This window comes from Cebus imitator, unplaced genomic scaffold, assembly GCF_001604975.1.
Source record: "Cebus imitator isolate Cc_AM_T3 unplaced genomic scaffold, Cebus_imitator-1.0 Scaffold34, whole genome shotgun sequence".
Lineage (NCBI taxonomy): Eukaryota > Metazoa > Chordata > Mammalia > Primates > Cebidae > Cebus > Cebus imitator.
The window spans coordinates 8,124,731-8,140,163 of record NW_016107349.1 but is presented as its reverse complement, the minus strand read 5'-3'; the positions used below and the strand labels follow the sequence as shown (position 1 = coordinate 8,140,163).

General features: G+C 44.9%; 1 protein-coding gene across 3 annotated transcripts in view; it reads left to right on the top strand.

The window, feature by feature from the left end:
- The first annotated feature begins 8,871 nt into the window (after positions 1-8,871).
- Positions 8,872-15,433, top strand: part of KCNK10 (potassium two pore domain channel subfamily K member 10) — a 143,531-nt gene continuing 136,969 nt past the window's right edge. Inside the window, exon 1 of one of the 3 annotated variants that reach the window (XM_037737108.1) lies at positions 8,872-9,373. Coding sequence is in view for 2 of the 3 variants with exons in the window: in XM_017524625.2 (XP_017380114.1) it covers positions 12,959-13,010 (52 nt within the window). In the remaining variant the exon portion in view is untranslated. Of the gene's footprint in view, positions 9,374-12,044; positions 12,111-12,500; positions 13,011-15,433 lie in introns of those variants that run through there. The other 2 variants (XM_037737107.1, XM_017524625.2) reach the window with 2 other exon arrangements.

Below are 15,433 nucleotides of genomic sequence, written 5' to 3'. Positions count from 1 at the left end.
CAAACTAACAAAAAAAAGTGTTTGTGAAAGCCACTTAGTGCCAAATTGCAGCAGCCCTGCCACCATGCCTGGGAGCACAGTTACAACAACGCCTCAAAGCTGTTTGCTCTCCTGTATCTGAGCATACAGCCTGGGCTTTATAGCCCTTATTAGGGAAGTCTTGATTTCTTCTTGTAAAATATAAGTCACAGAAAATCCTCCATGATCAGTTTTCAAAGTTTATTCCTTGCATTTTCTGAAAATACATGTGGTAAAACAAGAAATTACAGATTTAAAATCTAAGTTTCAGAATGGGGCCCAGCAATTTGCACTTGCCATTGTCTGGGGTTTTGATTATCTTTAAGTTTCAGCGTGGAGTTCACGTAACTTGATACATTCACATATTCAGCAGTACATTTTCCTGTTACGTTTATTTTAGAAAGAAGGTCAGATACATGTGTAGGAAAACCCTCATTTTCTACATTATTTTTGAACAGGCAATTTTATTTTGCTTCATCTGAAAAAAATAACAGCAGGATATTTCAGGGCACCCTGTCTGATATAGTACTGCAGATGTAAAAATGTATCACAAACTTGCTTGTGAGGCAAAACCAGGGATTACAGCCAGAGTACTTCTAACTGTCCAAGGTCCTGAAATCTCACATCTTCTTGGTCTACAGTCTTGTGTATTATCTTGAGTGTTTGTTCATCAAGCAGACACGTACTATCACTTCATATTTCTATACTCTATTATCATTTATGTGTATCTAAAGTTACTCCACTTGAAGGTTGCAGTGAGATGAGATTGCACCACTTCACTCCAGCCTGGATGACAGAGCAAGTCTCCATATCAAAAAGAAAGAAAAAGAAAGAAAGAAGGAAAGAAAGAAAGAAAAGAAAAGAAAGGAAGGAAGGAAGAAAAGAAGGGAAAGAAAGACCAGTTGAATATGGATCAACTTTATGTGTAATATAGTGTGATTTTTAAGAGCTATTTTTCTAAAAAAAAGTAATCAAAACAAATAAATGTAATTATGGTTGTGATTGTGAGACCAAATATTTTCTTTAAAAAGTCAAAAATGTAAACCAACATGACCTGCATCACAGCTTAATAGAGAGCTCACTGTAAATAGAAATTCTAAAGAAAGAGGTTCAGGATATCAGAAATAAAATTAAATAGTATGATTCAATAAACACAAGCACAGGAATTCTAAAAGTAAAAAATAACCTGTTAATAAAAGGGACGTGTGGAAGTAACGTTTTGTTTTCATGGCGAATGTGGAGAGTCAAGGAAAATGGTGTGCCATTTCATGGGAGGGAACGGTGCCACTGGAAAGACACACGGTGAGTACTGCTTTTAAAAACCTAGTCTTTACCAAAATCAGAGTTCAGTATTGATCAGATATGTGGCTCATGCGCCATCTGTGAGAGAAGCAGGTGGAGAGGTGAAGGCAAACTAGACCAAGAAGGAAGTGTCAGCGTTTATCGGGTGAGCACACAAGTAGCTTTATGAAATGGGCTGAGTGCAAAGAAGATAAATCAGAAAAGATAGTTTCTTCCTTAAAGAAATTGGACAGACACGTAGAACTTTGGATCTCAGAGTTTAACCCTTTCATTGAACAACAAAAGCTCAGACAGGCAAAGTGGCTTACTCAAGTTCAGACTGCTTACCAGTGGCAGAGCTGAGGCTAGAAATTAGTAGTTTCAATTTCAATTAGAGTGGTCTTCCCACCCTAGGACAGCTATCTCATATGTGAAAAACTTAACTTTCAGATAAACAAACATGCATTAAGGGGCTGGGCTTGGTGGCTCGTGCCTGTAATCCCAGCATTTTGAGAGGCCAAGGTGGGTGGATCGCTTGAGCCCAGGAGTTGAAGACCAGGCTGGGCAACATGGTGAAGCCCATCTCTACTAAAAACATGAAAATTTTCTGGCACGTGCCTGTAATCCCAGCTACTTGGGGGGCTGAGGCAAGAACTGCTTAAGCCTTGGAGGTGGAAGTTGCAGTGAGCCTAGAGAGCGCCATTGCACTCCAACCTGGGTGACAGAGCAAGACTTAGTCTTAAAAAAAAAAAAGGTTAAACACAAAGGATTAGAGAAACAGAGCAATTAAATGAATGGATGACAAACTGAACGGTATAGAAAGGAACTGTGTAACGTGAGTCAAGAGAGATATGTCTGGCTTTATATGAATTTGAAGGAGAAGAAAGAGCGTTGGCCAAGAGGTACGAGAAAGATGGGGGTGTTAACAGGCCCAAAGTTACCAAGGGGAGCCTAGTAAACCACATGGCAGCAGGATTTGGAGGCCAATCAGAGAAAAAGTAGAGGAAAGACTTCTGTAGTCCAACAAATAAAGGACAGAGGTGTTACAAATACTTGATTAACCAGAATGCATCTGAAATGAAGAGTTTCAGAAAACTGAAATTTCTGATTGTGTAACTTTACTTTTTTCACAACCCTTAACTCCCATCATGCTTGCAAATGTTTCTTAAATACGTTAGTCTATTTTTTGAAGACTTGAAGCCAGTCAGAATATTTCTGTTCCATCCCAATTCTATCACAGACCAGTTGTTTCGCCTCAGGGAAGTCACCTTACCTCTTGGGGCTTCACTGTTGTCTGTAAAACAAAGGGCTCTAGTACATTAGAAGTTCCCAGACTTTGCATGAAAAAATCACCTGGTAGCCAGGTTTGGTGGTTCATGCCTATAATCCCAGCACTTTCGGAAGGTGAGGTGGGAGGATTGCTTGAGCCTAGGAGTTGGCAGTTGTGGTGGGCTATGAACCCAACACTGTACTACAGTCTGGGTGACAAAGTGAGACTATGTCTCAAAAAAACCAAAACATCGGCTGGGGCTCTGGGGCTCTTGTTAAATAAATAAATCTCCAGGCCCCACCTTAGACCCACTGAAACAAGATCTCAGAGGAAGCACTTGGACCTAGGAATCTGCTGCTTGTCACCAGGAAATTTTGCAAAGCTCCCACTACATGATCTCCAAGGTCCCTACTAATAATTATAGTTATGACTGAGTTTTCTCACTGGAACCTCAGAATTTCTAAAGCAACTAGATCTCTATTTGATGGACTGAGGTCACTGCGAATATGGAAAATACTGTAAGGTTCTCTAGCTTTCTATGGATAAAGGACAAAAGAGTGGACACATGCACTACAGGTTATTTATTCTTTCTTGAATATAAAATTGAATGGATGAGTCTTTGATGCCAGCTTTTAAATTTATATACCGGGGCTGGACATGGTGGCACATGTCCACAGTCTCAGCTACTCAGGAAGCTGAGGCCAGAGAATCACTTGAGTCCAGGAGTTTGAGGCCATAGCGTGCTATGACTGTGCCTGTGAATAGTCACTGCACTCCAGCCTGGATAGCATAGTGAGGTCTTGTCCCTAAAAAACAAATTCTATATGCAAGAAAAAATATTCCATATCTAGTGCGCCCATGTTACAAATAAAAGTCCTTGCACCAAAGACATAAAATAACAGATGATGCTATCTCCTAGGAGCAGAGTAAAGCAAACCATCACCACAAAAGTATGAACTTTACATAGTCTCAGTAGCTTCTTTAATAAAATAACAAGTTACCCAGCTAGTCAGAGGCAGAATGTGGATCACCCTCACCAATATTTTGGAATTAAATTTATTATTTTCCTCATTCACAGCTCAACAGCAATGGGGGCATCCCTGTAATATCAGGTTCAAGCTTACTGTTATGATTTAAAGAAAGAACATGGCAATGATATTGCATAGCTATAATGTTTTGATCTCTTTCCAACGGAGAAAAATAGCACTTAGGAAAACAAGAGAAGCTGAAAATACCCAGAAACGACACACACAATAATTTTTTTTCTTTCTCAAAACTAATCTAAACTTAATTTGAATTTATGTATGACATAAAGTACTTAAATATTCTCTTTCCAAAAATTGACCTTGAATGATTGGAATTCATCCTGTATTGTTGCTTATTGTATCCATCTGTGTATATTATATAAAGGACCAGAGCATGCAATTATTCAGCTTGCTTATTGTATACAGGCACTAGGCCGAGGTGGTGAGTGGGACTGAAAGCCAGTTCAAGTTCTGGACATACTGTGTGCTTCCTGGTAGTGGCACATCCTTTATGTCTCACCCCCCGGTCAAGAGATGTTTTCTGAGATGAACAAAGAACAAAGGTACTGTCTGTAAGTTAAGACAGCGCCGTAGTGTGCTCTTTCCCACCAGAAGGGAGCGCCTTTCTGAAACTGCCATCTGGGCTAGCAGTGTTTGACCTCTTCTAAGACATTGCTGGAGGTAGATTTAATTGAGTGAGTTCTGATTAGTTGAGATTTTATTACAGTGCATTACATGGTGAAGCAATAATTGATGGAGGTTTTAAAAAAGATGTTGCATTCTTTCTAGCTAAAGATTATAATCACTTACAACGCTTTGGAACCTGAAGATATCACTCTTCTGAAACTCTTTTTGAAAAATAAAGACCCAAATTTGGAAAAAACTGAAAAAGAACAGTTTTTCATAAAAGATACCATAAGATTCTTAGAAATTACCATTATCAACTTAATTTTGATTCCTGATGAAATTGTTTTGCAGGTCCAAGAGGATCAGTATTTCAGTGTGAATTAATAACATTAGATGACTAATAAAATACAGTACTAGGGCTGGGAGCAGTGGCTCACACCTGTAATCTCAGTATTTTAGGAAGCCAAAGCATTTGAGATCAGGAGTTAGAGACCAACCTGGCCAACTTGGTGAAACCCTGTCTCTACTAAAAATACAAAAATTATATGGGTGTGGTGGCACGTGCCTGTAGTCGCAGCTCCTTGGGAGGTTGAGACAGGATAATCGCTTGAACCCAGGAGGTGGAGGTTGCAGTGAGTGCATGACTGCACTCCAGCCTGAGGGACGGAGCAAGACTCCATCTAAAAAAAAAAAAGAGAAAAAAACTAAATAAAAACACGGTATTGGAATCTAAATATAGAGGCATTATATAAACTGGAAATAGATCCTCTTTCTATACCTCAGCATTGTTAACTGACCACCAAAAGAGTGGAGTGGTTTGAGCAACATAGCGTGGTCATATATTACACTGAATAAAAATTGAAATAATTTTAAGAAGACTGCCTATCTGAGTAAATACTTTCAAGAATGGTCACATATTTGTCATGATTTCAGGGACATAACAAGTTTGCTCACCTCCCTCTCTATGTGATCACCTCTCCCCATACTTCTTTTATTTGGTAATGTCTGATGGTCAAAGATTCATTTTTCATTACTTTGGCTTAAATGTTCACCTGCTATTAAAAATGCAAATACCGCTGGGATAGGAAGAACATTGTTTTTGGGCATTAGTTCTCTAAAAGAACACAAACAACACACTTTGATAGGGAGAATAATACAAGGGAATAGTACCCCAGAGTTGAGGAGAAAACAATGAAAAGGAAAAAGGGTCAAGAGTGTTTCAGCTGCAATTGCCAGAGATTAAAACTTTGTGTAATCATCTTGGCATTGGGAATGGTAATTTGACTTAGAGATCAGTAGGTCCCCAACTTCAGTCTGATAGCTCTGGTTTGAGTTCTACTTTCGTTTCTAACTAGCCTTTCTTATTTGGATAAGCACTAACCTCTCTAAGCTCCAATGTTCTCCGCAACAAATAGTTATGTGCCCAATATATGGCAAGCATTATTTTAAATTAAAATAACAATAATATTGTCCATCTTCTAGGATTGTTATATGAGAAATAAGTGGGATAATCTTAAAAAGTGGTTGCTGTGTGCCAGGTGGATGGTAAGAAGGACCTTATGGAACAGGTAATCCTAAGGATGATTCCTTTAATATGTGAATTCCTACACGGTTTACAAAGCACTTTCACATCTATTGCCTCTTGACAGCAACCCTGGAGGCAGAAGTAGCCAGATATTTAGTGACCCATTTTACAGGTGAGGAAACTGAACGAAGCTTGGCATGGTTCACTTGGTTGGTTGTGCAGTACTTCCTACTGAAAAGAATGGCTGGCTAAAATGTGTGTAAGTTGGCCAAATACTTTGTACTTGTTACAGAACCCTATTTTATAGATGGAGAAACTCAGTAAGGCTTAGAAAGACTTTGAGTTTCTCTTCTGAAACTTGTAGTGAAAGATAATGCTTTTAGGAAAAGTACGAGTTGGCTATATTTTCCTATGTATGTTGGTAAAGGGGTAAAAAAATGGTTACTTGACATGAAGAAGATGACATTGAACAATTTAATCTCCAATACATGTTATTGAAAGTGACTGGTTTCTCCTCATCTTTGCTTAAGTCTGGAAAATTTAAAAAAGAAAGCGATTTAGACTGTAAATAAGAAAATATTTTTACTTCATCAAAGTTTCTTAAATTTTGGAAAAGCCCATCAACAAAGGATTTTGAATCTTTCACTAATATATTTAGAAACCTTGACTAGTCATATATACTGGAATCCTATTTAGAAGTAGAAAACTGCACTAGTAATCTTGAAATGACCTCTTCGAAGGTCATTTCATGATTCAGCAAACATTTAGCTGACTTAGTTGTAGGAGAGGAAAGTTCTTATATTACATTTGTTCCAATAATTTTCAAGCAAACAAATATTAGCTTTAAGCTCAGCAAAAATGAAATGAATGTATTTCACACATTCCCATAGGATATGGAGACTGTGTCTCACACTTGATCTTCGCTAAAAGGCTGAGAAGCAATGTGAGACTGTGTCTCACTTCCTACTGAACAAATTTTTTTCTACTGGCCAGGCTATTCCAGGCTCTCTGGGAGAAGCATCTGTCCATATGCCCAGACAGTAGGTCCCTCTAAAAAATTTTTAACTCTGCCAAGTTGAAAGACCCTGAGAATAAGACTTACTTATAAATCAATAGGTTATTGAAAGCATGCATGCTTTCTACATGTCTTTAAGTCTGGTTCAAATCAAAACCTTCCTAGAATGACATGAAAATCAGAGCTCATTCATTATGGTGTGTGACCTTGCTGAGTTCTTATTTTTAAATTCGGTAAAATACCATATGTGCCTGTCAACTTGGCATGTATGTGTGAAAACACTCATCCATCCCTGAAACAAGACCTTTTGGATAAAAACCAAAGATAACTTCTTTGATGAAAGGGAGGACTAAGGAGGAGAGAAACTTGAGTGAGTGGGGCTACAACAGTCTTCCATTCTATGAATACTGGCACAGATGCTAAGTTTATAGAAAATGTTAACTTATTTTAATGACTGCTATGAACAGGAAATAATTTTTCCCCTTTGACTCATCTTTAGCTACATTGGGCCATTAAACATATCAGAAAGACTCTTTGAAAAAAATCAATGGCATTAGAAAAATATGAAGATACTTTTTCTAGAGGAAAATACACTAAATAGAACAATCAAAGGCAATCCTTGATTGGATCCTGATTGTCTTAGTCCCTTTGTGTTGGGTAGTTTGTAAATAATGGAAATGTATTTCCCACAGCTCTGGAGGTTGCAAAGTCCAAAACCAAGGCTTGTTCTCTGCTTCCAAGATAGCATCTCCTTGCTGTGTCCTCACATGACAGAAGGGCATTAAGAGGCAAGTTCATTCCCTCAAGCCCTTTTAAAAAGGCCACAATTCATAAGGGTGGTGTCTTCATGACCTAATCATCTCCTAAAGGCCTCAACTCTTAAAACAATTGCATTGGAGAATAAGTTTTAAATGAATTTTAGAGAAACACATTCAAACGGTAGCACCGGTTTTTACCAAACAACTGTAACTTTTCTGTGTGTCTGAAAATTTTCAAAGTAAAAAGTGGAGAGGAAACGCAAAAATATTCTAGCTCCACCTCTTTAAAAAATTACCTGGGATTATGGTTTGGTGACAATCTAGAGAGAGAAAAACACTTTAAAACTGGTTCTATAAGAAACAGGGGTGTAGCTCTGTACATTTTTGGTAAAATGTTTGGCACAATGCTTTATAGGAGCATAAAAATATTGTCCTAAGGGTTAAGATTTTAAGTAGAGAAACTTATAAGGAAAGAGGATGCAGTTCCTGGTTATAAAATATGTCCATCAGCCTGACACTTTAATTACAACTTCTTTGGAGTTTATGGTATTATCCTCATTAATCCCCAATTAGAGGTTTGAGTCATCAAAATAAATCTGCAGGACTTACAAACACAGAGTTAGTTATCCAGCGGCCTAGCTTCGTGCTCCCAGAAGTATGACATATGATACCCTCTGTCCTTTCACTTCTGATGGATTTTCCAAGCCAAAAGCAGAGCCCAGGCTTAGAGAAACATATTTAAAGGTGTGTTTTTGCAGATGTCGGTTGGGACTAGAAAACAAATGTAGGCATGCTGAAACGCTGAGACCAATGAGGAAACTTAGCTGGGGAAAAGAACATTTCTTGTGGGACACATTAAGGTAATGTTAATATATAACGCTATCAGTTTTACTACTACTGAGTGGGTAAATGAAGGGGATGTTTGCGTGTCTTTCTCTCCGTGTGTGTGTGTGGGGGGAGGGGGCGGGTATTTTCACAAAATGACATGGAAACCTGACTGCAGTTATTTTGAGAAGAGGACTTGCAGATGTCTTGGGGGTGGGGAAAAGATGGAAGACTGGGATATCTTCTGGACTTCAGGGAAGAAGGATGAAACTTTAGTTCTTTCTTTAGGGAAAGAATCCAAGGCAGATTAATGAATTTAGCCTAATATTCGTGAATTCAAAGTAGATGCTAATCAGACTGCTTCCTCTCTCTTCTGTTTGCAAAACTGGCACCAAACAGGATTCCCCAAGCTGCTTCATCACTCCCTGCCATTCACTGTCCCAGGATATTCTCCTGCCTCGCCCCGGAATCCGTGTTCCACTCTTCTCTGGCTAAGCTGTTCATTGCCAGCCACCCCAAGACTCCCCACGCGGCAGGTAGCGTCTCCTCCTCCGGTCTCACAGCCACCCGGGCTGCAGCGTGGGGAGGGGGTAAGGGAGCCAGCCAACTCGGGGAAACTTCGTCGCCAGAGATGACTGGGGTTTTCGGGCTTTCCCAGCCTTCCCGCGCCGGGCCACAGGGCACTCATTAAAGTGGTGCAGCAACTACTGCTGCGCTCCTGGCCGGGCAGGTTCTGAGCTGCAGAGACCCACGCGCGCGGCAGCAGCGCTTTGCCACCAAGTGCACCCAGGACGCCGCGGCTGCCAGCCCGGGGCTCCTGCTGGGGGACAGCGAGTGCAGGGAGATTTTGCGCCACGATGCTTTGTTTTCCTGCCGCAGGAACGCCAGGCAGTCTCTTTCCAGCGGACTTAACCCGCCTGAAGCAATAGCCATGGAAGTTGCGGCGGCGCAGAGGGAGAGGGAACCGCTTGGCGCGGCAGCTTTCTTGGAGGTTTTTTCTCTACACAGACGACTTCTTCTCTTCCTTGGGTAAGTGAAGTCCAGCCTGTAAATAACCAAAGGGCAGAACCGAAAGGGATGGAAGGGGATTGCAGTAGGCCAAAGGGCTAAATTTTCTAGGGAGTGGGGTCTCCCTCTATCCTCACTCTGTGCAGTCTATTCTAAATACGCAGTTTAGGAGGAGTTGTGTTTGATTTCAGGCACATTGTGGGAAACAGTACTGGGATTTATTTACCTAATTTTGGTGGACTATTTTTTTGGGAGGGGTCACAGACTTGCTTTTGTCTACATTCTGAGAAGGGAGAATGAAAGTGGAGGTGGGAGAAATCTCCAGAGGTTGGAGGTGGGGAAAGGAAAGGAGGGGACGGCACCCAGTGATTAAGCAGAGAGATCGTCCTAAGGGCCAATGACTAGTGCAAGTCTTCAAGGAAGACCAGGAGCACTAGACACTGATCCTGCTACCTGCCCTAATAGAGACGACACCAGCCTCCCCATTCCCAGACCTCCCCTCATAACCATCCTGCTGATACCATTCTGAGGAAGGTCATTATTACCGAGGGCCCAAAATAACTTTTAATGAGGACCTGCACCCACTTGTGCACAGTGGTGCTCAATAAATGTTTGTTGATTGGCTGAATGATGTTGCATCCTAAGGCTGTATTTCATGCCACAGGAATTTGCCTTGGACAGTGAACTAATTCCCTGATACAGATCCCAGAACACAATAGCTCAATTCATTTTGCAAAGGAGGAGGGCCTGGAGGCTTAGAAAATATCACATTCAGGTCTCCATTACCCAAATCAACCCATCTGACAGGCTCAGGGTCAGATTCATGGGTCTGGAAATTAGATGAGCTCACAAGGTTCTGTCATGGAGAGCATGGGCCTTTATGTCATACAAACTTGGATTTGAATCCCCATATTGTGACCTTGGGAGTGTTTCTTTATCTCTCTGAGCCTTGATCTTCTCATCTATAAAAGGATGTAGCAAAGATGAATGGAGAGAAAATATGAAATGGTGAGGGGAAATTCAATCAATGCCAATCTTACTTCCCCATGCTCTGAGGATTCAGGAGGGGGTATCTTTCTCTGCCGAAACCCATCTCTGACTCTGATGCAGGCAAGAACATTGTATTGCAGTGACTGTGCTAGCGTCCAGCTGCCCGTGAACAGTTAAAAAGAAGAGTGCAGAGTGAGGCTCAAAACCCTTTCTTAGAAGCTGCTCCCTCTGGACTTGAGAACAGAATTTACATACACACTGGTGTTTCTGGGGATGGCTGGGAGAAGCAGAGATTCCTTGTTTGTTTCATTTCTATGTCTTATCCATCCTCCCAGTCCTAGTAGAGAGAGGCAAAGTGTGGTCACAGAGTCCAGGGAAAATGTTTCTGAAGCACCCATGGAACCTGTCCAAATGGCTGAAGAGTCAGAGCAGCACCATCAGATTGGTACCAGTTTTGCCTGAATGGGGGTGGCAGGGAATTCAGGGCTCCAGCCTGGGCTGCCTGTGACAGCCCAGTGACAAGGCACTCAACCTCTCCCACAGACCACAGCGGACCGCTGTAGGTCTTGCCCTTGGACTCAGAAGCCTTGATGTTATAGTGAGGGATGGATGGTGAGAAAGATGCTGCTGACATAGCGCTCCCCAGAAGCCTCAAGGTGCCGTAGAGTGGCCTGCAACTCAGAGATCAGCTGCCAGTGTGGGATTTTAGGACCCCAGTTGGCAGGCATGGGAATGAGCTGGACAATTTCCATGTGTAAGTAAAGGCAGCAACAATCTAACAGGACTTTACGGCACTAGATAGTAACCCCCATGAAGGCAAGATCTCTATCTTGTTCTCTGCCATATGGCCAGCACCTAGCACAGTGATGACACTTGGAAGGGGTTCAATATATATGTTGAATGGACAACAAAGTTGGCAACCTTCTCTGGAAGCCAGAGTAGGGGTTTAAACTACTTCCTATCCAACACTGCATCATGCAATTCATGTCTTCATTTAGCAGTATTTCTTGAGCATCTACTACGTGTAAGGCTCCGTTGCGAGGCATCCGAAGGAATCTGTCAGCATTATTCATGTTGATGCTCTGAGTGACCCATTCAAGAGCACCTCATCACCACTTGGCTTTTCTGGAGACTGAGGCCCCACCACAAACCCCTGTGGGGTTTCACTCAGGGGCAGTGAGAGGGCATGAGATGAATGCTCCAGGTTTAGCCCTTTTCCGGGAACAGGTCTGGGTCCCTTCGCATCTGCCCGGCTGGGTCCCCCGCCGCTTCCTGGAGCTGCCGGATCTTGGCAACTCCGCTTTCCTCCGAGGCCGCCCTGCCTCCCTCCAGCCCCCTTTCCAGCCATCGACCAGTGGCCCCAGCCGGGCTGCAGGTAGCTGGGGAAGGGACCAAGCTGCGCTTGGGGAGCCAGCTTCCCCGGGCGGGGAGAGCACAGCAGACGGGGAGCGGTCCCAGAACAAAAGGCTCATGGGTGGAACGGGCCTCCTCGGAGTGCGGAGGGGACGTGGGTTCGGGGCTCAGGCGAGAGAACCAGGCGCGGGAGGAGACTGGAGGAAAAAAATGAAGTGAGAGAAGAGGAGGAGGGAGAGCCCAGGGTGGGAGCGGTGACAAGAGGTGACCCGGAGGCTGAGGTCTGCGGCGGGGCCGCAGCGGCCCTTCCTCCGCCTCCTGCAGCTCCTTCCAGGCAGCCAAGCGTGTCTCCGGCTGCAACTCCAGCGAGCGCGCCGCGGCCGTCTCCACGCCCGTCCGCCGGCCGGCCAAGCTAGTAAGTAGCTGCGCGCCCGCCGCTCGCTCCCCGCCCCTCCGCGGCTTCCCCGCCGCCGCCCACCGTCTCCGGCCGCCCCGCTAGCTAGTCCGCGGCCACCTTCTGCTGCCCTGGGCCGGGCGCCGGGGTCTCAGCGCGCCTTCCCGGCCGGGCGTCTCGGTCCGCTGCGCGCCCTGCTCCTTCCTGCCGTGGCGTGGCGTCTGCGGCTCGCCGCGGGGAGGGTCGCCCTCGCCGCGCGCTCCACGGGAGCCGCACCACCCCTACATCCAATGGCTTTCGGGGAGCGGGAAGTGGGGGGCGTCGCCGGGGGCGAGGAGCCGCGGCCGGGGTGGGGCGTGTGCGCTCGGCGCGGCCGAGCGAGGCAGACGTGCCCGCCCAAGCGCGCGCCCGGGAGTGTGTGTGCGGGTGTGTGTGTGCGGGAGTGTGTGCGCACACGCCTTCAGGGGCTGGAGTGACACTGCAGTGGGCTTCTCCCTAGCCCCAGCCTTCCGGCGGCTCAGCCCCTAACCTGCCGGCCCCGCTTTTGGGAAGCTTCTTGGCTCTTCCATCTTCCCAAGCCTTTCTCTCCATCCTTTCATCCACCCCTCGCCGATCTTACTTTTTCTTTTACCCACGGGGCCGCGGCCGGCCGCCCCCTAGCCGGGGCAAACACCCAAGCCGTCTCCAGTTCTCTCCCAAGCCAGTGTTTTCCCACTTGTCTTTTTCTGGGGTTCCTCCACGAGCCAGTCCAAGCCTCCTCCATCCTCGGAAATTGTTTTGTTGGACTGCTAAACCGAGGCGTGTAAAGCTTGAGGACTTTATTATTATTTGGGTTCTTTTCATTTCTTCCCCTTCTGGGCAACGGAGCAATGAAATTTCCAATCGAGACGCCAAGAAAACAGGTGAACTGGGATCCTAAAGGTGGGTATTTCCTACTTTTGGCTGCCCTCGCCCTGCCTCTGTCTCTGGTGTGTGCGCGCTTCCTTGAGTGGAAGCACTCTTGCTTCTGGCAGCGTGTGTCCTGAGGCTGGGAAACGCGCCTGGGAACTGCAGCTCGGGTGGGAGGAGGGCGGAGGCAGCGTGGGTACCGAACCCAGATAGTGCCTGTCATTACCACATAATCACTGTCCCTCTGGATTGTCTCCAGATCTATTTAGATAGACCAAGCCGACTGTTTGGTTTGAAATTGCAAGTGTCGGTATTTGCTTTTGACTTTGAATGTGCGAGTGTGTATGTGTGTGTGTGTGTGTGTCCTTTGTTTCTGGTGATCTTTGTCTCTCTGGCAGATGGGTGGGGTGCCTCCCCCTGGACCTGGAGCTGCGCCGCATGCCCGGGTGTCCTCAGTGGGAAAGGTTTCCTGGCAGCAAGTGGGGCTCGAGTTGCAGCAGCCGTCCCTCGGGGTGGCCCTTCTCGCAGGGCGTCCAGAATAATGGAGCCCACAGGGCCTCCTGAGTCTTCGTTCAATCTTATTACCAAACCTGGCAGCTAGTTAAGCTCAGGTCGGAGTAGAAGGGGGAGGAGGGGTGGTGTGTGAGAAGGGTGGGGCTGGCACGGCATGGGGAGGGCCAGGAAGTGTGCCCGCCCAAGCCGTGGTGTGGTTTGCATGCTTTTACGAATGTTGGACCAGGTTCCATCCACGCAAAAGGGAGCGATTAAGAGGGATTTGCGTGTTCCTAGCGTCGGCCACCGTGTCTGTAATTAGCATACAGATGTGAAGGCTCCAAGGGAATGATCAGTATGGGAGCAGAACAAGTTGAAACTGTGTGTCCAGTTGTGACAAGAATGCTCGTTAGCATTTCTCTTAGCTTATCTGACGACTGTGTCAGGCTAGGCAATGCCTCTGTGTGTACTGGGATTGAAATTTGTTTATTAGGGGTGAGTGTGTGTTTAAGGTTCTTTATGAGTGCATTTCTTCTTTTCCTCCAGACTGGAAAGAAGAAACCTTATTATTTGTTGAGTAAATGTCTTAGGAATTGACTGGCTATTGAAGAGTGAGTGAAGAGATACTGGCTTTTTTAAACACCAAGATTGTTACATCTTAAATACAGCCCGAACGTTCTATTTTGTCTCTACTTGAAATCTCTGGAAATAAGGAGGTGTGCCTTTCCTTTTTTGAGGGGAGAATCCCTGAAAAACATATTTGCTAAATGCCTGTTACATGCTAAGCACTGTCCTAGGCACTGGAAATACAGTCAGAACAGGAAACACAAAAGCTCTGTCTTGGAGTTTACAGTGAGGGAGACAGACCTAAATCAATCATTGCGTGGAGGAATGCGTGATTCAGAGTTTATGAATGTTCCAAGAAGGAGAGCTTCAGAGGTTTCAGAAAGTGTCTGATAGAAGAGATTGACAAGGACCAGAGAAGGCTTCCCTGAGGAGGTGACACTTGGACTTAGGCCTGGAGGAGGTGTAGGAGTTAATTGTCTAAGGAGGAGGGGAATCGTTGCAGAAGAAGGAACAGCAAGTGCAAAGGGCCTGAGGCAGAAGGGGCATGTGTATTTGATGAACCAAAAGGAGGTTCCCATGGCTACTGAAGAGTGAGTGAAGAGGTATTGCCTTTTTATAAACACCGGCTGTTATACTGTAAATACCACACAAACCTTTCATTTTGTATCTATTTGAAATCTCTGGAAATACAAAAGTGTGCCTTGGCTTTCTATTTCTCCCTAGCAGAGAGCAAGAGGGCTTGTGTTTCGAGATATGACTGGGGGATCCACAGGGCTAGACCCCCCAAGCCCTGTGTTGTTGGAGGTGGAGTAGAGCTGTGGGATTGAAAGAGTATAGCCTTTATCTTAAGCCAATGAAGAGTTTCAAGATGAGGAGGGCCATGATTTGAACTAAGTTTCAAAACAAGTGCTATGTGACTCTTGTGGATGTGGGGGACCAGATATAATGGTAGCATGGGCCAGGGTGGTTGCTGTGGGCACGGAGAAGTGGATGGAGTAGAGAGCTGGGGAGGACGTGAAATCAACAGGCTTTGCGTGACTGATGTGTGCAGGTGAAGTGGAGGAATTGGAATGACTGGGATGGTAGCCAAGGCAGGGCCAGTCTTGAAGGAAAGCTCATGAGTTCAATCTAGGTCTTGTTGAGTGGGGCATGTCCCCAAGTCATCCAAGGGGTGTGTTAGGTGGGTGGAGGTCTAAATGCTGGGGTCAGGATCTTCAAGGAACTCTGGTACAGGGGGAGCACTGTGAGACTGATTTTGTGAAGCTGGCCCTGGGTTTTAAGATACATTTCTGTATGATCATCATTATTCATGTTCCCATGATGAACGCAGATGAATTTTACACATTTTGTAGCCTGACACAGTGAAGAAAAGCATGCATATAGCACCTTCAGTTACA